Source organism: Lontra canadensis, unplaced genomic scaffold, assembly GCF_010015895.1.
Source record: "Lontra canadensis isolate GAN:19392208 unplaced genomic scaffold, GSC_riverotter_1.0 scaffold66, whole genome shotgun sequence".
Taxonomy (NCBI): Eukaryota; Metazoa; Chordata; class Mammalia; order Carnivora; family Mustelidae; genus Lontra; species Lontra canadensis.
Window position 1 is genome coordinate 6,430,936 of NW_022631060.1, and position 20,651 is coordinate 6,451,586.

The 20,651-nt window shown below is 53.0% G+C and overlaps 2 protein-coding genes across 3 annotated transcripts in view; one reads left to right on the forward strand and one right to left on the reverse strand.

Moving 5' to 3' along the window:
• The window catches only part of PC (pyruvate carboxylase), a 100,243-nt gene extending 93,258 nt beyond the window's left edge, over positions 1 to 6,985 (reverse strand). The window contains exons 1-2 of the mRNA XM_032879592.1: positions 6,901 to 6,985; positions 2,169 to 2,206 (exon numbers count right to left, since the gene is read on the reverse strand). The gene's annotated coding sequence lies outside the window, so the exon portion shown is untranslated. The remainder of the gene's footprint in view (positions 1 to 2,168; positions 2,207 to 6,900) is intronic.
• Positions 6,986 to 18,089: 11,104 nt separating this feature from the next.
• On the forward strand, positions 18,090 to 19,873 carry CUNH11orf86 (chromosome unknown C11orf86 homolog). 2 transcript variants are annotated; one of them, XM_032879071.1, is made up of 2 exons: positions 18,090 to 18,422; positions 19,000 to 19,873. In XM_032879071.1, exons 1-2 carry the CDS (start codon positions 18,153 to 18,155, stop codon positions 19,096 to 19,098), a joined length of 369 nt encoding a protein of 122 aa, XP_032734962.1. In that variant the 5' UTR covers positions 18,090 to 18,152; the 3' UTR covers positions 19,099 to 19,873. The 2 variants fall into 2 exon arrangements, with proteins under 2 accessions (XP_032734962.1, XP_032734963.1); XM_032879072.1 differs by having other exon boundaries at positions 19,003 to 19,873.
• Positions 19,874 to 20,651: the final 778 nt, after the last annotated feature.

The window sequence follows — 20,651 nt, forward strand, 5'->3', positions numbered from 1 at the left end:
TCAGCACAGACGGAGCACGGAATTTTCCCTAAGGCCTTGGCCAGGGATGGATGTCTGTGGGGAGGGGAGCTGCCACATGTGGAGTCTAGCCCCATTCCACACACAGCTGGTGGAAACGCACTCAGAGCAGCCCTGGCTATCCGCCCGCCCTTCTCCGGCTTGCAGGCCGATAAGGAGCTATGGGACAGTGGCGATGAGGGGGTGCCGGGATGACCTCCGTTACACCTCCTAGCATGCTACCTAAGACAACAACACCACACTCCCATCCCCCTCCCTCCAGGATCACCAAGGAGACAGCAGAGGAGGGCAGGGCAGCCACCTTCCGTGGCAGTCTTAGTTCAGTAACTAAGGAAAACTCCAAGGACTCAGCGGGGCTTAGGGATGAAGCGCTAGATAAGCCTTAACAGATCAGATGACGAGGTCAAAGGCAGCCCTTCTTGGCAACTACTATTCCCTTGCTACTGATGGATCTGGGGGAAGACATATAAGAAAAGAGGGCACTCTTTAAGAAGCGGGGGGGAAGGCCAGAATCTTGGATTCTGCTAATCAGCCTTCTCCGGGGCCCCATTTCTCAGCTGCGTGAGAGACGGGGTTAGGGCCCTCACCCAACTCTCCCCGCTCTCCTCACAGGGATGCAAGTAAGGGCAGTAACATTGAACTCCATCAACCAAGAACAGGAAGGCGAGAGCAAGCAGAGAACAGGGCAGTGGAACCTTTGTGGAGGGTACAGTCCATCAAAAATCCACATCCATCTGGCCTTTACTCTACCTGCTTTTCATGTGATGAGAATTTTTTTTTTCTTTTAAGGTAGGCTCCACACCCAATGTGGGGCTTGAACTCACAGCCCTGAGATCAAGGGTCGCATGTCCTACCCACTAAGCCAGCCAGGCGCCCCACTCCACCTGCTTTTCAAAGCAAACGCAAACATAGAGTGGAAACCGGCCACGGCTGATCCAAGACCTAGAACTAGAGAGGGCTGTGGGAACATCTCAGAACATGTCAGAACAACTCCTGGGTCATGACAGGTCACCTGAGAAAAATCCCCACACAATGGGCGGAAACTCAAGAATCCCAATATAAAGGAAGCTTCGCCCTGAGCACAAGAGTCTGAGCTCTGGGGAAAGCTGTGAGCCAAGAAGCCGCCAGAGCACCTGGCTATGAAGCAACCTGCCTCCGGGTGTGGGGAAGAGCAGCGTGATGAGTGTCTGAAACACAGGTGGGCACGCGAGAGAGCGAGGCTCGGGTCAGGCCAGGACGTTCGTGCTGGACGAGCAGCGGGAGACAGGACTGGGTCACTAGGTAGATTCCTGCCCAGGGGCCTCGGCATTAGGCTGCGGAGACAGATGCACTCAGACCAGGCATCGGGGAAACCCTGTGCGAGAGCAGCAGCTGGTTTCACGGGACAGGGCTGCCGGAGCACTATGTGGGCAAAGAAGGTCCAACTTCGCCCCTTCACATCCTAATCACTGGGACTCCCGAAGCCTGGGTGTCCTGGTCTGGAAACAGAGGTCACGTGTTTTTTGTTGTTGTTGTTGTGGTGGTGGTTTTTTTTTAAAGATTTTATTTATTTATTTGACAGAGATCACAAGTAGGCAGAGAGAGAGGAGGAAGCAGGCTTCCCGCAGAGCAGAGAGCCAGACTCGGGGCTCGATCCCAGGACCCTGGGATCATGACCTGAGCCAAAGGCAGAGGCTGTAACCCAGTGAGCCACCCTGGTGCACCAGGTCAAGTGTTTTTACAGCCAGCCCCTCCCGTGTCCAGCTTCACATCTCCCCAAGTCCCCCACTGCCCGGCTGCCTGCTCTACTCACTGACTCAAGGGGTCTTTCCTGAGACTGCCCAGCCCTAGACCTGCTTCTTGTGGTCCTGAGAAGCTCTGCTGCACCCCCCTTAACTAGCTTCCCAAGCCGCACCCTTCCAGACGTCAGGCCTCCTGCACAGGCTGCGGGCTACCAACTGAGGCCAGGGGAGAGCCAGATGTCACTTTCCTGGGTAAACCAAGAGACATCAGGAACAGACAAGGACTGCTTCTATTTTCCGAAACTCAGAGCTCGGCCTCTTTTATTTATTGAACTTGATGACTGACATGCCAGGACTGCGAACCTCTACACCTGCTCCTGGAGAAGACCCACGCGCATCCCAGCATCCTGGAATCAGATACAGACTTACCCTCAGTTTTCTGTCAGCTCTCAGAAGGCAGCTGCTATCTAAAGTAAGAGAAAAAAGAAGTGTTATCTTCATTTCTTCAGGCATTCCTCCAGAGAACCCAGGAGTGGCAAGAACATAGATCCAGAATCCAGAGAACTGTTCCTTTGCTTCCAACTTAGGGACCTGGGGTGGGGGTGGGGGGCCAGGACAGCACAGGGCTGAGAGCATCCTGGCTCTTGTCCAACAGTGTGGGCCCCACCCGTGCCTCTCAGTCACCCATTCCCATAACCAGTCAAAGCTGGTTTCCTCATCTGTGAAATGGGGATAACCACAGCGCCCAGCCTGCCCAGTTCCCAGTGACGCAACACACACAAGCCACTGGCACGAAGCCTGGTACAAAGGACGCTCTCAGACATTAGCCAACGTGCTTAGTAAGGAGTGTTAAAGTAAAACCCTTTTCTGGCACCCACCACACAGAACGAGAAGTTCTAAAAACTTTTTTTTTTATTTTATTTATTCACCTGACGGAGATCACAAGCAGGCAGAGAGAGGGGAAAGCAGGCTCCCCGCTGAGCAGAGAGCCCGAGGCTGCGCTCGACCCCAGGACCCTGAGATGGAGATCACCGAGATCACCAACTGAGCCAAAGGCAGAGGCCCAACCCGCTGAGCCACCCAGGCGTCCCTATTGTTTTATGTGAACTGTTTTCTCTTCCTGCCCACCTCCATTCAGCCCACACCTACTTTCTCAGCAGAGCTGTCTCTAAGCCTCAGGAGCTACCTACCCGCCTTGGATTCCCTGAGCCTGGTTCCTGTCTCACCAAGCAACTTGACACTAATTAAGAACTGTCTTATGTGACCTGAAAGCTGATACGTCTCCTACTTCCCTATTTCCTCAGATCTTTTCTTTTAGTGCTAACACATACACACAAGAGAGCACATCCCTTGTTTCAGACCCAAGGAAGCCCATCATTTTTTGGAGTTTTACAGACTACTTGGGTTTTTTTTTGTTTTTAACATTTTACTTATTTGAGAGCAAGTGACCATGGGGTGGCAGGAGGTATAGAAGCAGACCCGCTGAGCATGGTGCCCGACAGGGGGCCAATCCCATGATCCCAGGACCCCAAGCTCGTGACTAGAGCTGAAGCCAAGATGCTTAATGGGCTGAGCTACCCCAGCACCCCTGGACCACTTGTTTCTGAGAGGCCACACCTGTCAGTCAGCTCTAGCCACTGGTCAGTAAAGAGCAAAATGGAGTCACAAGCCAGCAAGCTACTGAATGGATTGAATCCATGTTCTAAGAAGATCAGTTGCCTTAAGAAATTATGTCAAGGCTCGAAATGAATCTTTGGGGGCATTCAATTCAATAAAATATTTATCAAGCACATACCTTGCATGAGGCAGCCATGCCAGAAGGCACAGGCTCTGTTCCCAAAAAGCCCAACAGCAAGTTGTCGAGGGCAAGCTAAGAGAGGATGAAAACGGGTAATACAGGAGAGGAAACCGGGCAGGGACCCCTGAGCCTGGCGGCCTGGGGCGGACGTGTAAATGAGGGCCTAACAGTCCCTTGGTTGTAGGGTTGTTGTCATGACCAAGTAATACATGCGATGGGATTAGCAAAAGCCCACATCCAACTGAGCAGACTTGTCAAGACTTAATAATGCAGGAAAGCCTGAGTCCGGAAGAGTAATAGAAAACAAGGTCACCAAGGAACAAGACGGTGGGGAAGGACACTAAAAAGGCAAGTCTGGGATGATGGCAAGCAGTCTCAGATGAGGGCTGAGGCAGAAGAAGGTACCTGTGGGGTGAAATGGAAGAAAAAACCCAAGAGATGGCCTCACATCTTTTCGTTCAGTGGGTAAGAGGAATGTTCTTCCTTCCATCATTTCCCACATCTACTATGGCGCCCTACTCCTTTGGCAGCTCAACAACATGTCTACAACTGAGACTAGAAGCAACTAGGACAGAGACCAAGGGAGAATCAGTCAGGCCCAGATGAGGTTTCAGAGTAACAGGCAAAATGGCCCACTTCTGCAAAGGAGGCCTCCGGTGAGAAGCTAGCCCGCAGAGAGGCACTCTGTCTGGATGGGAGGAGTCAGGGCCCAATCAGAAGAGGGTCAGATGCTGTTGGGAGACAGCCAACAAGAAGGCCCACCCTAATCCTCAAGGAAAACTGTCTACTCAAGTGAGGTGTCCAGCTCGTACAGCAGCATGCCAATGACAGATCTGCATGGTCTGGGGCCTGCCCGGGCCTTCCTCCCAGATTCGCTGCCCTAGAACAGTCATCAGTGCAGTTCCTAAAATGGGACCCTTTCCTGGTTCCCCAACTTCCTCACTGGTTTCCAATTTGAGCCATTTCCAGTAATTCACCTGAAACATTTGTCCACAGCACTGACAAGTCACAGGGCAGAGGGACACAGAGAACTGCACGTTGGAATGTCCTGGGTCTGAAGTCTACCCTGCCATGGTCCCAGGGCCTCTGTGAGCACTGTTGGGAGGACTGGCACCTGGCACAGCACCTGGGGTCCTGGGTGCCAGAAGGGAAACAAAGGAGAAAGGGAAGAAGAGGGCAAAAAAAAAAAAAAAAAAAAATGCAAGTGGCCTATATTGGTACGTCAGAGGCAGCAAGGGTCCAGGAGGCTACCCACCAGGGCGAACTTCCCAGAAGGATGATCCTGGAAGTGAGAACTGGCACAGAGAGGGTCCAACAGGCTGGAGCAGCCTTTGGGAGAGAGAATAGGGAATAAGGCACAGAGGGGACTTTGGGACAAATTGTGGAAACTTTGGCTGGCAACGAATTCAATTCAACAAACAGATATTGAGCAACTATGGTGAACAAAGCCCATTCCAGCAGGGCAGGGCAGGGGAGCCACTAAGAACCAGAGGCCGCTTGCTCACATAGAACACAGACAGACACAACCTGTGGCTGCTGGGCCCTCAGAGCCCAACCAAACCCCATGGCACCTGCAGAACCCAATCTCACTTCTGCCTTTTCTGCACCATAGCAAGTGCCCTCACCTTGTTACATCTCCTGGACAGTCCTCTTCAAAGTGCCCCGCGAAACTTCTACTCAAGTGGGAAGTGCTACTTCTCCCATCTTCTCTCCCGACCTTCCTCAGCCTTTCTCTTACAGGTTTTAGTTGCTTAAACTCAACTCTCCTCCATAATAAAACCTGAACTGCTCAAATCCAATCACTGCTTCTTCACTGAAGGATCCAGTGGAATTGAAGAAGACTCATGACTCACCTCCTCCAAGAAGCCTGCCCCAGTCTCGCCTATTTCTCCTCTCCCTGGCCTTGGAGTGTGGTCTGATTTGTGGGCCTTTATTGAACTTCCTAAGGGCCTCCTAGAGACCATGCCACATCCACGCTGGGTTCTCTACAAACATCTGTGGCACGCTGACTCACTGGTCAGGTTCTTTCTTTTTCTTTCCCCAGTTTGCCAGCAGTCCTAGGGCAAGGATTAACCTCACCTCCGAAGTCTTCTTCCAATGCCCAGTCTAGGGCTCCCAACATGGTAGGGGTACAAAAGAATGCCATGGAGAGTTCCAGAATTAGGATGAGCACTGGGCAAACAGAAAAGCTGTCACTGACAGTAACCACAAACGCCAAGCACATCCAACCCCACCAGAAGTGTCTGCATCACAGGCAGGGAAAGGGTGGCAAGGGAAACCAGGGCTGCTGGCCCCAAGGAAGGCAAAGACACTGGAGGCTCTCACTGGGATGTGGCAAACACCCGCACTTCCTGGAGCCTCAGCTTTCTCAGCTGCAGAATGGGGACAATAGCCCTGGCCTACTCTCACTCACAAAAGGAGTGTTTCGATTTTTAAGAGTTTCAAAGCTGCCAGCAGCCTAGGGACTTGGCCTCACCCCAGCATGTGTGCCATGAGGAAAGAGCTCGAGAGAGGTGAAACAACTCACTCAAAAGTCCACAAAACAAGTCCCGCTGGAAAGAACCTGCCAGGGCAGGTCCTCAAAGCCAGGGCTCTGATTCCGTGCCCAAGAGGGAACGTCCATGACAGCCCGCCGCTCCTCACCGCCCGGGGCCAGTGCACTTTGTAAACTGCTACAAGCCAGAGAATAACGGGCTGAGTTCAGCCCCACCTCCTCCTCCACACCGAGCAGCCTAGGACGAAGCGCTGCTTCCCCCTTCGAAATCCAGTGGAACCGAGGATCCCGACAGGGTTACTACGAGAATCCCTACAGCACCTGGAACACAGAAAACCCTCGCCTTGCACCCCAAGGCTTTCTTCAGGGCTAAGCAACTTCTAGTACGTTGGTGAACGCTTGGGCTCCCGATTCTGACAGACTTGGGTTCCAACCCTCAGGGACCTCGCCCTAGGCATTTGGGAGTTCCGTGCGTCAGTTTCTCCATCTGCAAAATGGGCCCGAGGGCAGGAATAAGGCCGCCGGCCGCCGACGGGGACGCGGGGCGGACGAAGCCAGGCGGGGAGGCGGGACGGGGTCCGGGCGACGGGACCCCAGAGCAGGGTGCCTGGAGCGCGTGCGCGCGCAGGGAAGAGGGCGGGGGTGGACCCGCGCCGGTCGGCCATCCCCGTGGGAGGGGGAGGGAGGGGCGGCGCACGTCGCGTCTCGCACCGCCCGCCGCCGTCTCCTCCAGCCGTCACTCGTGGAGCCCGCACCGCCTTGGCGCGCACGACCCTTACATAAGCGTCCCCCGCGGCGGCGCTGGCGCACGCCCACCCGCTCCGACCCGCCGCGAGTACAGGAAGGTGCGCAGCGCCGCCGGCACTCACCTCCGCGCCTCCGCCGCAAGTCGTCGCCACCGTCTCTACCGCCGCTACCTCCACTGACAGGGAACAGCTGCGGTTTCCGCGCAACCGAACTTGCTGCAGTCCTGGCCCCGCCTTACAGACTTCTTATTGGCTCAGGCAGCCCATCCCCTCCTGTTATTGGACAGTGACTCCCGTCACTCACCGCTCCTGGCTCAGGACTCCTCCCTACCCCCCCGCCTACCCGTCACGTTTAAGCCTTGGCGCCCCACGTCAGCCCCGCCCCTCGCGTCGCCGGCGGGTCCCAGGATTGGTGAGGAGGCGGGGAGGGCCCGCCCCTGCCGCACCACCGCCTACTCCCTTGTCTATGGAGTCCCACGTGGGCCGCACCGCCGGGGCCTCCGCCCGCAATAGGCGGAAGTAACTGGGCTCCGGCGCGCTGTGATTGGCTGTCAGCGGGGGTGGGGAGGTGCGATTCATTCACCCGAGTAGCACGTGTCTCCCAAAGCCGCAAGCATAACAGATCGCACCGGGACTCAAGATATCTGGCCTGGACTTCAATGCACTGAGCTGACCGGGAAGAGGGCAGAGGAGAAGCGTTTGCGAAGGGCAGGGCGAAGGAGATGGCAGTCGTACCACACGAGTGTGCGTGATTTTGTCTCTTAGCTGTGGGAGTGGTGGTGATAGGCAAGAGTCCGTCTCTGTTTGACCTTGGACAAGCAAACTCATCACTCTGAGCCTCAGTTTCTTAATCTGCAAATCGAGGCCCCTGGGGACCTAGAAGGTTTAGAAGGCTTGATTAAACAGAAAGCTTCATAAGCTGGGCTCTCTGCCAATTAGGAGATATGAGTGACCAAAACCAAACAAAATCTCTGCTTTACATTGAGAGAAAAGACATAATAAAATATAGGGTACACCAGATGGTAATTAGGGCATGGAGGAAAAATAACCCGCTTCCAGACCGTGATAAGGATCAAGGACTATGAGAACATCTTGTTAACCAGAAATTGTTTATTGAGCATGGAGAAATATTACAACTCCATTCCCTGTCATGTCTGTCACATTCTCTGTTTTGTCTCTCCAACTTTCTTGTCCTTCCTTCCACCTATCTGGCTGAACTTCAACATAGGTCAGTCCAACACAGTTATTTTAGTAGCAGAGCAAGGATTAGAATCCCAATTCTCCAAATCCACATAGTGATTCAATTAACAGTTCATTTGATTGTGCACCTATCATGAGCCTAGTGCTATGCCAGTGCACAGTGGTGAAAAGACAGGCCCTGTGGCATCACATCGAAGAGCTTACATTCTATTAGATGCCCGTCCTAGGACACTTCCTGCATCAGAACTTCATTAATGCTGGAAAGAATTAAAGCACTGTGACCTTGGCCAGGGCCCCTCCCTCTCTGGACTGAATTTCCTCTTAGAAGCGATTGGACTCTGGGTGCCTGAGTGGCTCAGTTGGTTAAGTGTCTGCCCTTGGCTCAGGTCAGGATCTCACAGTCCTGGGATCTAGATCCCGCTGGGAGCCTGTTTCTCCCTTTCCCTTTGCCTGGAGCTTCCCCAGCTTGTGCGTGTGCTCTCTCTCTCTCAAATAAAGAAATAAATAAGCAGATGGACTTGATAGACACTGAGTCCCTATTACACTATTGTCCCTATTATTCATCTAGCATGCCTACCTCGTGATTTCAACATTTTCTGCCTGTGTCTTATATCCCTCACTGTGCACATGTAAAATGTGGACCCTTGTGTCCCTCAGGAAAGGGAGGCCCTGCTCTAGGGCTGGCCATGTGTAGGTATGAAGGTCAGGTCAGCCCTGCCTCGTCCCTGTGAACCTGTGGGTCTGGAGCAGAGTGGGTGGCACCAGCCTGGTTCAGGTGATTCCCATGTCAATAACCACCGGGCAGAGGTCTGAACAAAGAAACTAATTGAGAACTAGAAAATGGACTGCTATGAACAGAAAAGTGTGGGTTTTGGACAGTTAACACAGGCATGTAAATTATCTAGTTCAAGTTAGATTAGGAAACAAGATACCTCTCCATTGGGGCTTTTTCCTACCCCCAGGCTGAGCTCCCTGAGAGGACAGTTAGAAGGGGTAGTCCATCCCAGATGGAGAAAACTGCCCGGACAAAAACCTGGGTGGAGAGCCTAACGTGACTTAGAGCATCCCTCTGTGTGGGCTTCTGTACCACAAGTGATGGAATCTCTTTAGGACAGGGTGCTTGCTAGTGGGAAACACAGATTCCTGAGTGCCACTCCATGGTTCTCACCAACTCAGAGGTCTTCGAATGACCAGCAGAATACTACTTGGATCCCTTTCTGGGGAATGAGATCCCTGCATTGCGTTGCTAGTTTAAGAAGCTCTCCAAATGGGGGATGCCTGGGTGGCTCAGTGGGTTAAGCCTCTGCCTTCGGCTCAGGTCATGATCTCAGGGTCCTGGGATCGAGTCCCTCATCGGGCTCTCTGCTTGGCGAGGAGCCTGCTTCCTCCTCTCTCTCTCCCTGCCTGCCTCTCTGCCTACTTGTGATCTCTGTCAAATAAATAAATAAAGTCTTTTAAAAAATAATAAAATAAAAGAAGCTCTCCAAATGGTTCTAATGTGGGTCAGTGTCGAGACCCACTAAGAGACCAAGAGAAGTTACTCTCTTGGCTTTCTGATAATAATACTCCCCCTGGGGCTCCTTAAAAACAAAACAGGGGACACTTAGGTGGCTCATTTGGTTAAGCGTCTGATTCTTGATTTGGGTCAGGTCACCATCTCAGGGTGGTGCTAGTCCCTCTCCCTCTGCATCCCCCACCCTGCACATGCGCACTCTCATAAATAAATAAATAAATAAATAAAATCATTTAAAAACAAATAAAAATAAGACAGATCCTGCCCACCCCGTCCCTAATTCAGTAAGGATTCAGTAAATCTGGTGGTTGGGCCCAAGAATCTTTTTATCTTCTATTTATGTATCAAAACCACAACTAATTCTTTTTTTTTTTAAGATGTTATTATCCATTTGAGAGAGAGAACACAAGGGGGGAAGGGCAGAGGGAGAGGGACAAACAGACACACCCAGCTGAGTGTGGAGCTCAATGTGGGGCTCGATCCCAGTACCCTGAGATCAGGACCTGAGCCAAAGTCAGATGCTTAACCTACTGAGCCTCGGGGTGCCTCTCAACCTGCAACTGATTTTAAGGCCACCAAAACCTTGGGAAACTTCGCTGAGTTCCTAAGAGGCTACAGGGGAAGATGATGCAGGAGAGACAGGCTCAGAGTAGCGTGGAGGAGCTAGTGGGGAGTCTCTCTCTGGCGTATAGGGCCCAGGCAGCACAGCTCAATTGGAAGAGAGGGGTCCAGGGGCGGCCTCAGAGCAGCTCATGGGCTCCTGTTAAGCTAGGATTATATCTGCCTTATGGCTTCTTAGTATCAGTCACTTTCTGGAAAGTTCTCGGTTTGTGTTTGTCTTCTGTACTCCCATCCCCTTCTCACATTTGAACGTTACCACTACAAGAGTTGAGTCTGGCATACAGCAGATGCCTAATAAATAGTCAGCAAATGAAGGAATGGGAGTCATCAGCCAACCCCTGAGGCTGAGTGGAATCCCCCAATAGAGAGGCGACTTCAGAGGGCACCACATCTAAGGGGAAGGGGAGAGCTAAAGAGGGGGAGGGCACAGGCTGGCAGGAGGAGCAGAATCTGAGGAGGGAGGCGTCTACAGTGCCCCAGATCAGGAAGGAGGAATGGGGGACAGGAGACAATGAGATACAGTCCCTCTGCCGCCATTTTGGCAACACCCAATGGAAAAAGGAGCTACTTGCCCCCCACCAAGCTGCTCTGAGACCAGAGTGGGGAGATACACCTCAAAGCGTAGGATTCCAAAACAGTGTAGTGCTGTGCTAGAGATAATGGCCAGAGTGCAATCCCAAAGAGGGGAGTCCTTACCCCATGAGAGGGGTGTGGAGGGCTTCCTGGAGGGGGCAATGCCTATGCTAAGCCGATAGATGATAGATAGGTAGATAGATAGATAGACAGGCAGAGATAAGTTGAGAGCTTATCAGATAAATTTATTGGTAAAAGGAATCCCATACAGAGCCTAAACAAAGGCAGGGAGGCATGATAGGATGAAGGCATGGAGGTGGTGTGTGTGTGGGGGCGGGGGAGACAGCCCACCCCAGAGTTCAGGAATTACTGCCTGAGGTGGGAGCTGTGGGGAAGGCCCAGAGCAGTTAGGATAAGCAGAAGCACCCAGGTAGGTCCCTCAAACTGTAACAGCCACCATGAAGCCATCTCTCGCTGGTGACAGTCCAGAAGGCTGCCCTGAGGACCTCGCAAGCACAACCTAGATGTCCCAGATCCCCTGTCCTGGGAGACAAAAGAAAGTCACTTTAAAAAAAAAAAAATCTTTAATTTTTTAAAAAGATTTTATTTATTGATTTGACAGAGAGAGACGCAGCAAGAGGGAACACAAGCAGGGGGAGTGGGAGAGGAAGAAGCAGGCTTCCTGCTGAGCAGAGAGCCCAATGCAGGGCTCGATCCCAGAACCCTGGGATCATGACCTGAGCCAAAGGCAGAGGTTTTAACCCACTGAGCCACCCAAGCGCCCAGAAAGTTACTTTTTAAAAAGATTCACCAAATACTAGCAGCTGGAACCTCAGATAGTTTGACTGCTGGTGAGACCTCAGGGTTAAATCCTTCACGATGGAAAGAGGAGGTGAGAAGAATGGACAAAGCCTGTCCTTTTTCACAGGCTGGAGGTGTTGCTTCTATTCTTCGAAGCAGCCCAGAACTCCTGAGGTGTGTGATGGGGGGTGGAGGTGGTTCAAGATCTGTTCTTCTCCGGGCAGGTCCTCAAGTGTCCAGGCTGCCCCACCTACCCACCAACACCGTTGACCCATGCTGTACCTTGTGACAATGAGGAAAAAAATGATCCTCTGGCGGCATCCTGGGGATGAGGCCCTTCTTAGGACAGCAGCAGAGTCATGCCAGCACATGACTGAGCTGGCAAAGCATGGGCTGGATTGCCATCCCAGCTTGCCAAGAGTATTTGTGCAGTGTGGAAACTGAACAACTGTAAGAGGCTGCCCTGGACCCTTGCCGTGGCCACCCAAATATAATTTTGGGGTTGGAGGAAACTAAATCCCAATGCCTCCCCACTGCGGTCTCCAGGCTTAGTTAAGCCCACAGACCACCTACTCCCAGGGACCTGGGATTCCTACACAGGGACCTGGACCAAACTCCTACACCCTGTCTTTTTGGCCTCCTCCTACTCTGGTTATTTGACCCACTGGGCCTGTAGAGCCCATGCCATCATGGGATCTCTACAAGAAGGTCAGACCTTCTACCTATGAAGGTGGGCCTTGGTCTAGTAAATCCCAGTCCCACAGCACTTCAGGCCCAGACCAAGGCTGCTGCTCATAGGCTAAGGCAGAGGAGGGTAAGATCCTCCCCTTGCCCCCACTCTAAGCCCCAGCTCCCCTGGTTCTTCCCCTGAGGCTCAGAGAAAGGAAACGACTTCCCTCTGGATCACAGAGCTAGTCAGGGGCAGAGCCAGGACTCGCCTTCCAATCCCCTGATTCCCAGGCTGTGGTCTTTTGGCTCCACTGGTTGCCTTGGGGGAAAAGAAAAGGTAAGAATGTGCAGAATTCAGAATTTCAAAGGGAGGGCTTAGATTTGAAATCTGAGTCCTAAAATCACAATGCTCAGAGGCAGAAGGGCCTTGAGCAATTATGTTTCCAAGATTTCCCACAAGATACAGATCACCTAGGTCATGGTTGTGTAGACAGCTTCTCAGTCCTCTGTCCATGCAGGGGGCTTGTGATGGGGACCAGCAACTGGTGTTTTTTAACAAGGGGCGTTTGGGAAACTCCAGCAAGACCCACCCATTTCACAGATGAGAAAGGAGGCTCACACAAGAGAAGAGACAGGCTCACCATCAACAGCCATCAAGTCCCACATATTAGAAAAACTGCAAAAGCGCCTGTACTGTGAGCTCCAGGATCCTACACCAATTGATCCCGATTGTTTTGTATGTAACGTAGAAATAATCCTCCCCTGATTCTTTGGGACTACATGTAGGAAGCCCTATAACACCCGGCAGAGAATGAGGGCTCAGAACACGGGAGCTTTTATAATCAATAGCATTATTACAATTTATCATTCCCTTTGCTTGATTTCTCCAAGTGCAAATGACACCAAAGGCTGACATTGAACCTGATAGCCTGGCATTCTATCCTCCTGTGGGGGCAATGGAAACCACAACCATGAACACCATTATTCTGCATTCTGTGCCATTATTCTGAAGCAGAAGAACTAACTAGTTCCCCCAACATGTACTGTATTATAAGAGTTGCTCAGGCAAAGAGATGAATTGTCAGTTGAAACATACACAATTTTAAATTAAATATGTGTATCTGCACAGTCTCTCGCCACCCTTCTGGCAGGCATCGTATTTTTAAGGAAGATTCTGGGGGCATTAACCATTTGGGTCATAGTTCTGTCTGATCATCCCGTAGGGTGTGTGAAGACCATCCACAAAGGGTGGTCATACATTTGCTAAGGCCTCTGTTTGTGGGCCTGACACCGCCAGGATGAATGTAAGATCCACTACTGACTGTGTATCCTTGGGCAAGTTGCTTTACCTCTCTGGGCTTCTGTTATTTCATCTGAAAAATGGGGCTAAGCTCCGGAGTAGTGTGAAGATGAAATGTAAGCACAGACGTAAGGCTCCTGCAATAGAAGACACACTCCATCTCCATCTCCAGGCCTCTCTAGAGACTGGGCTCCATCTGCTTTTCCAGATTCTTCTCCCACCCTGGGGGTAACCCTGTGTGTTCCCAGGCTCTGGTCGCCCATAGGATCTCAGCCCCCATCTCTACTGCACCAATCCATCCTGCTCTCAAGGCTAAGCTCCAACACCACCTCCTGCAGGCAGCCTGCCCAGATTCTCCCTACCCCCAAACCAAATGTGGTCTCCATCCTCCTTTCCTGCACTATCAGCACTTGGTGTCTGTTTTTATACGTATGAGAATCCCTCGTTTGGGGGGCCTTACTCCTAGGTATCATCAAAAATTTTTAAAAAGTCCCACTTGAATTGTGTAGATCTGGATTAATTTCATTGGCTCACTAATAAGAAAGAATAGCTGGTGGGCGGCCCCTATCTGTAGCCTTCCAGTATATCAAGTCCCAGAACCCACTTTAGGAAAGAGATACAATGTGTTTCATTAATTTCACAGCACACCGCTGCCCCCCCCTCCATTTTAACCTCTCTGAAATGAACTGCATCTTCCAATGAATGGGCAATGAGTACTCTTTTTTTTTTTTTTAAGATTTTATTTATTTATTTGTGAGAGAGAGAGCACAAGCCGGAGAGTGAGGGGGTCGGGACCTGAGCCTAAGGCAGATGCTTAACCGACTGAGCCACCCAGGCACCCTGAGTATTCTTTCTTAATGATGTATGAATTAATGCTACCTTTCATACCACCTGAAGTTGGGTGAAATAAGGTATTTTCCCCACTTTGTAGCTGATAAATTACAGGCACATGAGGTTAAGCCACTCATTCAAATACAGAGCTATCACACAGAAGTGCCAGGCTCTAAACTCAGGCAGCGTGATGGGTTAAAACACAGACCTGGGGCGCCTGGGTGGCTCCGTTGTTGAAGCATCTGACTCTTGTTTTCAGCTTGGATCATGATCTCAGGGTCTTGGGATGGAGTCCCTTCTGGCTCCGTGCTCAGCGGGGAGTCAGCTTGGGGCTTTCTCTCCTTCTGCGCCTCCCTCCTGCTTGTGCTTGCTTGGGTGTGCATGCGCAAACACACACGCACACTCCGTCTCAAGTAAATAAAAATTTTAAAAAATAATAATAAATAATACATTTTTAAAAAATAATAAAATCCCAGTCTGTGCGTAAGCAGCTCCATGATGTCCCCCAGCGATCCCGCCTCCTGGTGTTCAAGCTCTGTGGGGATCCCTCCCTGGAGAGGGGACGGAACCTGGTGACTCTCCCCCAGGAAGGTACAGAACTGGGCAGAAATGATGGGAGGTCACTTCTGAGACTGAGCTCCCCAAAGACTCTAGCTTTGGCCTCTTGCCCCATCTCTTGCCCTCCCACGGGCTGGTTCCAGCTGAAGTCGGCAGCCATGATGCTGTGAACATGGGGAGAGACCCATGTGGCAACAGACAGCAACCAGCGATGAACTCAGGCCCTCAGGCCCTCGGGCCCTCCCCATGCAAAGAGCAGAGTCCTGCCAGCAACCATCAGAGTGACCGGGGAGGCAGATTCCCCGCAGCTGAAGCTTGACATGGCGGCAGGCCCCTGACTGGAGCCTGTGAAGGACCTTGAGCCAGAGGCCCCCCGCTCGGCCAGGCCTGGACTCCTGTCCCACAGAAACTGTGAGGTGCTTGCTACATGAATGTTGCCTTAAGCCACTAAGTTTTGGGGTAATTTTTTTTAGGCAGCAACAATGAAGAGTCTCCAATATTTTTTTTAAATTTTATTTATTTGAAAGAGAGAGAGCGCAAGCATGAGAGGGGGAGAAGGCCAGAGGGAGAAGCAGACTCTCCACAGAGCTGGGAGCCCGATGATGGGACTCGATCCCGGGACTCCAGGATCATGACCTGAGCTGAAGACAGTTGCTTAACCAACTGAGCCACCCCGGCGCCCCAAAGAGTCTCCAATATTTAAGACAAAATACGTCCTACGTCGGGTCCTGGGAACACAGAGATGGAAAGTCCTCAAGGGACACCCAGTGCAGGGAGGGGAAGGCCTGTGCGCGTGACTGTGACGAAGGGTAGTTGGGAGGCGGGCAGGCAGACAGGGACCAGGGCCTCCGGCCCTCAAGAGGAAACCACGCTTAAAAGGATTTTACACGCCCTGGAAGGAGCCCTCCATCCTTCCCATATGATAGATAGGGGACAAAAATCTGATTGGCTGACCGGCCCAGGGGCTTAATCAGATTAAGACAGCCCACCCACAAGCCAGTAAAAACCCCTAGACTCAGAAACTCCCATGACAACCCCTCCAGGTCTCTTTCCTCCTTGGATGCTTTGTGCTATCACTTTTGCGATCGCTCAGTAAATCACTCCGTTAACCTCGCATCTCTGCCTGCCCCTCTGTCCGGTCTACCGCTTCGTTCTTCCAAGTGGCATAGCCAAGAACCGTGGGCACCAGCGGAGAAAGAAAAATCCTGCAACAATTGCTGTGTTTAAACTGTGTTTGGGGGGAGGGAGCAGGAGGGGGGCTGCCTCCCTCAGCCATGCAGAGGGGACAATGGGCTCCCAGGGTCTGCTCCCAGCAGAGTCTGGAAAAGGCAAGTGCTTCCCAGCCTACACGAAGGCAGGGAGGCAGCAGGGAGGGGAGCACACATTTTGTCCATGGGCTTGGGAAGTTGTAAGATGACACACTTGGCAGGAGGATATCGAGCAGCTGCCTGCTTGACCCAAGAGTGAGTGAGATTCACCCCAGCACGTCCCAGAAGTCTGAGTCAGCGAGCTCTTCCTGGACCAGGCTTCAGTGAGAGTGGAGGGTTGGGGGGAGGGGTTGTCTGAGCCCACCTCGTGGGGGGTGAGGGTCCTGATCTTTAAACAATGGCTTTGCTGCCTTTCATCCAGCACCAGGGCTGGCCTCTGGGTTGGACATTAGAGGGTTGCTCAGGGTTGAAGTAAAGAGGGCCCTTCTTGGGGCGCCTGGGTGGCTCAGTGGGTTAAAGCCTCTGCCCTTCGGCTCAGGTCATGATCCCAGGGTCCTGGGATCGAGCCCCACATCGGGCTCTCTGCTCAGCGGGGAGCCTGCTTCCCCCTTCTCTCTGCCTGCCTCTCTGCCTATTTGTGATCTCTGTCAAATAAATAAGTAAAATCTTAAAAAAAAATTAAAAACAAAAAAAAGAGGCACCTTCTTCTCCATGCTCCTCTTCACTGTGGCCCTGCCTGAGCTCCTCTGGCTGAGAGACGAGCGTGGAGGACATGACAAGACCCTTCACCCCAGGAAGGCCTAGCAACCCCGAGAGACAGAGGAAAGAGAGCCAGGCCAGCCCTCAGGAGAGCTCAGGGATGAGCCTAGAGCTGCAGCCAGCGCTTCCCTCACCCCAGACAGGGGGCCCTGGGCAGCAGCCCAAACACAGAGGAGGACCCCCGGCTCTGGGTCCTACCTCGGCCACCAACACCAGAGCAGGGGGACCAGAATGGGCGCAGCGTGGGTTCTGACCAAGGAGCGAGTCCCAGCTCAGCCTCTTACTGGGCGTGTTTCCCGCAGGTGCGTCGTCTCCCAGCCTCTGTTTCCCGATCTACAAAATGGGGATGACAGTGCCCACCTCACAGGGCTATCATGAGGCTAAAAGAGCCGCTGCTGGTGGTCTAGCTCTTCCACATCCACGATTTCATCGGATTTTCACAGCGACCCATTTTGCAGCTGATAAGACCAAGTGAGAAGGGGAAGGGATTCATCTCGGCTAATGAGTAATGTCCAGCCGCCGTAAAATATCCAGAAACATACATTTTACCATGTAGCCATTTTTCTGTATAATTCAGTAGCGTTACCTGTGTTCACGGTGCCATTCCCTCAATCTCTGGAATGTTTTCTTCTTGCGGGTCTGAAGCCCTACAACCATGAAACAACCAGGCCCTGGCAGCCCCCGCGCCACCTTCTGTTTCTGTCAGTTTGACTCTTCTACACCAGAACTGTCCTGTTTCCTATTTCCTTTTTTAATTTAATAACGTTTTCTTTTTCAGGGTACCCCCTTGGTGGGATCTGTTCACGTGTCCCCGCCAGCAGGAGGGGCATCTCTGCCCTCAGTGTTACCGGCATCGATGACTCGAGCTCTGTGCTTTGAAACCAGGTGAATAAGTCCTTTTACTGAGGAGATCCTGAAGGGCTGCCCCAGGCCAGGGGACCTCGAATCTTCTCTCAGACACAACAGCTGGTGCTCTAAGATTAGAGTTGAGAACTTAGAGAATTTGTCTTATGTTCCTTTGTCGCACAAGACCAGGTCATTGACCATGCCTAGAACCATAGTTTTGTACGATTTCTTTTTGGCCTTGGCTCCAGGTCTGCTCACCAGGTCTTTGTCTTTCTTGGATGACTTTCCCATGGGTAGAGAGAGGCAGTGGGGGTGCTGACTCAGGGATGCTTGTACCCTGTGGCCTGCCCTTTGGTTTATGATGGCCACCTCAGCAGTACCAACCTTTGCCCCCAAATAAAGATCCCATCGCAAGGGTAGAGACTCCAGGCCATCTCAGAAGCCACTGGCTAGCCAAGGGGCCTGCAGCCATCAAGTGCTCGCAGCCTCCAGAACCATGGGGTCGGGCCCACGCAGCCAGTCCTTGCGAGGACCACGGCCCACCTACGGCAAACTCCAGGAGCCCTGGCGGAAGCCTCGAGAGAGCCGACTGCGCCGGGCACTGAGCCTCACGCAGGGGCATGAGAAGTCCAGGCCCTCCATCGAAGGCTCAGAAAGGCTGGATACGCCAGGTCAGGAGTGGCTGCCAGGGGGCCCGGAGGACACAGAGCGGCTCATCCCGGCCCAGCAAGGAAAAAGGCAGCAGTGGCGGAAGCAGTATCAGCAGGTTTGGCTGCGGGTTGACAGACGGAGGAGCACTGCAGGGGAACGGTGGGGACTCTACAGAGAGGGACCCAGGGTAGCAAAGGCTCAGAAGTAGAAACATGTGGGACCAAGGACCAAGAAGACAGCAGAACTGTCTGGAGATAAGGCTGGAAAGAGAGGTATCCAGTCACCACATTTCAGAGGGCCCTAAAGGCATTGGGATTTATCCCCTAGGCACTGGGGAGTTATGAAAGGTTTTAGAGCCCGCTGGTGATAGGGTCAGAGCTGTTCTAAAATGATCCATCTGGCAGTGGTTACATGGGTGGATTTCGCTGGAGGCAAGGAGATCAGCCAATACAACTTCCCCAGGGTTACATCTTGTGTTCCTCTGCCCCAGGAAAGGGGGCATCCTGACCCCCTCGGTGGGAGCTGCGGGATCCTGGCCCTCCCTCCTTATTCTGGACGAGGTGCCCCCCCTCCCAGCAGTGCTCCTGTGTCTGCGGTCTACCACCACCTCGTGGCAGTAGGTGGAACAACACTGAAGCCCACCGCACAGCTGTGAGACCGGGCCCTGATCTCCCTCCTCCTCTGTCTTCCAGCAGGTGAGGAGAAGATGGAAGAGCTTTGTCTCCAGCTTCCCTGGTGTGACCCTGAGCCGGCAAGCCTCCCCACAGCCCCCTCAGGGCACCACCAGCTAAGGGTGTCGGAAGCGGTGCAGGCCCCTGGGGCACCCAGACGGCATGGCCATGTCTGCTGACCCACCACTTCGCGGCCCTCTGGACCCCTCTGTGTGGACCGGTCGTGCCTTCCTTCCACGGTGCGCCAAGGCCTCTGCCATCAGCTCACCCGAGGGTCCTGTGATTGCCCTTTGGCCCTGGCCCTCCACTCCAAGGCCAGCCTGCAAGGAAGACCCCAAAAGGACTACGAAGAAGGGGGCTCAGCTCTGTTTCCTGGTGGACCCTGCTCTCTGGGCAAGGGGGCATCCCTGGACAGTGACAGGTATGAGGGCCTTACCTGCCTAGAAGTAGGGGTGTTGACACCCCTCGCCCCACACAAGCCCAGTCATGAACTTCCAAGACAGAGCTCAGTGAAGCCAGACCCATGGCTGAGAGGCTCTTTGGCATTGCTTGTCCCCCCACACTCCCCACGCCCCACCTGCCAGCAGCTAGTGGTGGACAAGACGGGTCTCCCTCCCTGACAGTGAGCCCTCCAGGGGCAAGGACTGAGTCAGGGCACTTGTCAGTACTGGAGCTGTGTGGCTGAAAGGCCCAGGCCTGTATGTGGTCACTTGAACCCTCAGTGTCCCAATGAAGGAAGCAGGGGATGCCTTCCCTCCTTGTGTGACAGAAATGGAAACTGAGGCCCAGAGCAAGGAAGGAATTATTGTTTTTGGCACCCCTGGCCCCACCCACACCCAGTTCCCACCCTTGGGGCTGAACCCAGGAATAAAGATTGCCAAGCTAAAGTAAACTATGTACCTAGTGATTAATTTGCCTGACGGGGGAAAGGCTTGGCTCAGAATTTGCCAGAATGGTGCACCAGGGGCACCAGGGATGGGTCCCCCATGGGTCCCCAGGAGGCTGGGTCTTTCCTGCCACTTCTCTTGACCTCACTCCCCAGAGGATTTGCCACCCCTCCCGCCAGCCTCTGGGAGCATGCTTTGCCTTTGTGCCTACCGTCATGAGGCTGGGCTCCCTCCGAGGCCCAGAAAGAGCAAGGGGCTCATCCAAGGCTACACCGAAGGGAGGGTCTTACCCCAAAGGGTCTGAGCTCTTTGAGAGACACTGGCACTTCTTGTGGGGTCCCTAGGCTGAAGCAGACCCAAGGTCAAAGTTGAGGGGTGTCCCAGGGCGAGGTCTGTCCTGGGATGGTGGGAAGAGAGTCCAACCAGATAGAAAGGGAGGTTCCCTGTTTCCACAGAGTCCAGAACCCCGGCAGGGCCACTGAGGAACAAGAGGGCTCCTAGGAAAATCTTGTTCTAGACAGCCACTGGGATCAGAGACTGGGGTGCCCGGCTTGGAATCTGGAATCTGGGAGCTGATCAGAAGCTTCCAGACCAATGAGTCACAAACTTTAGAAGCCCGCTGCTCTGCCACCCTCTGCAGTAGCCTGTTGGGTGCCTCTGGGCAGCCCCAGGACTCCAGGAAGAATAGTTTGAGTCCACGGCTGTGGCAAACCCTCATCCAGAGGAGGAAACTAAGGCCCAGAAATGGGGAGGTGTCCTTGTCACCCTCCAGATGTCTGCCCTCTA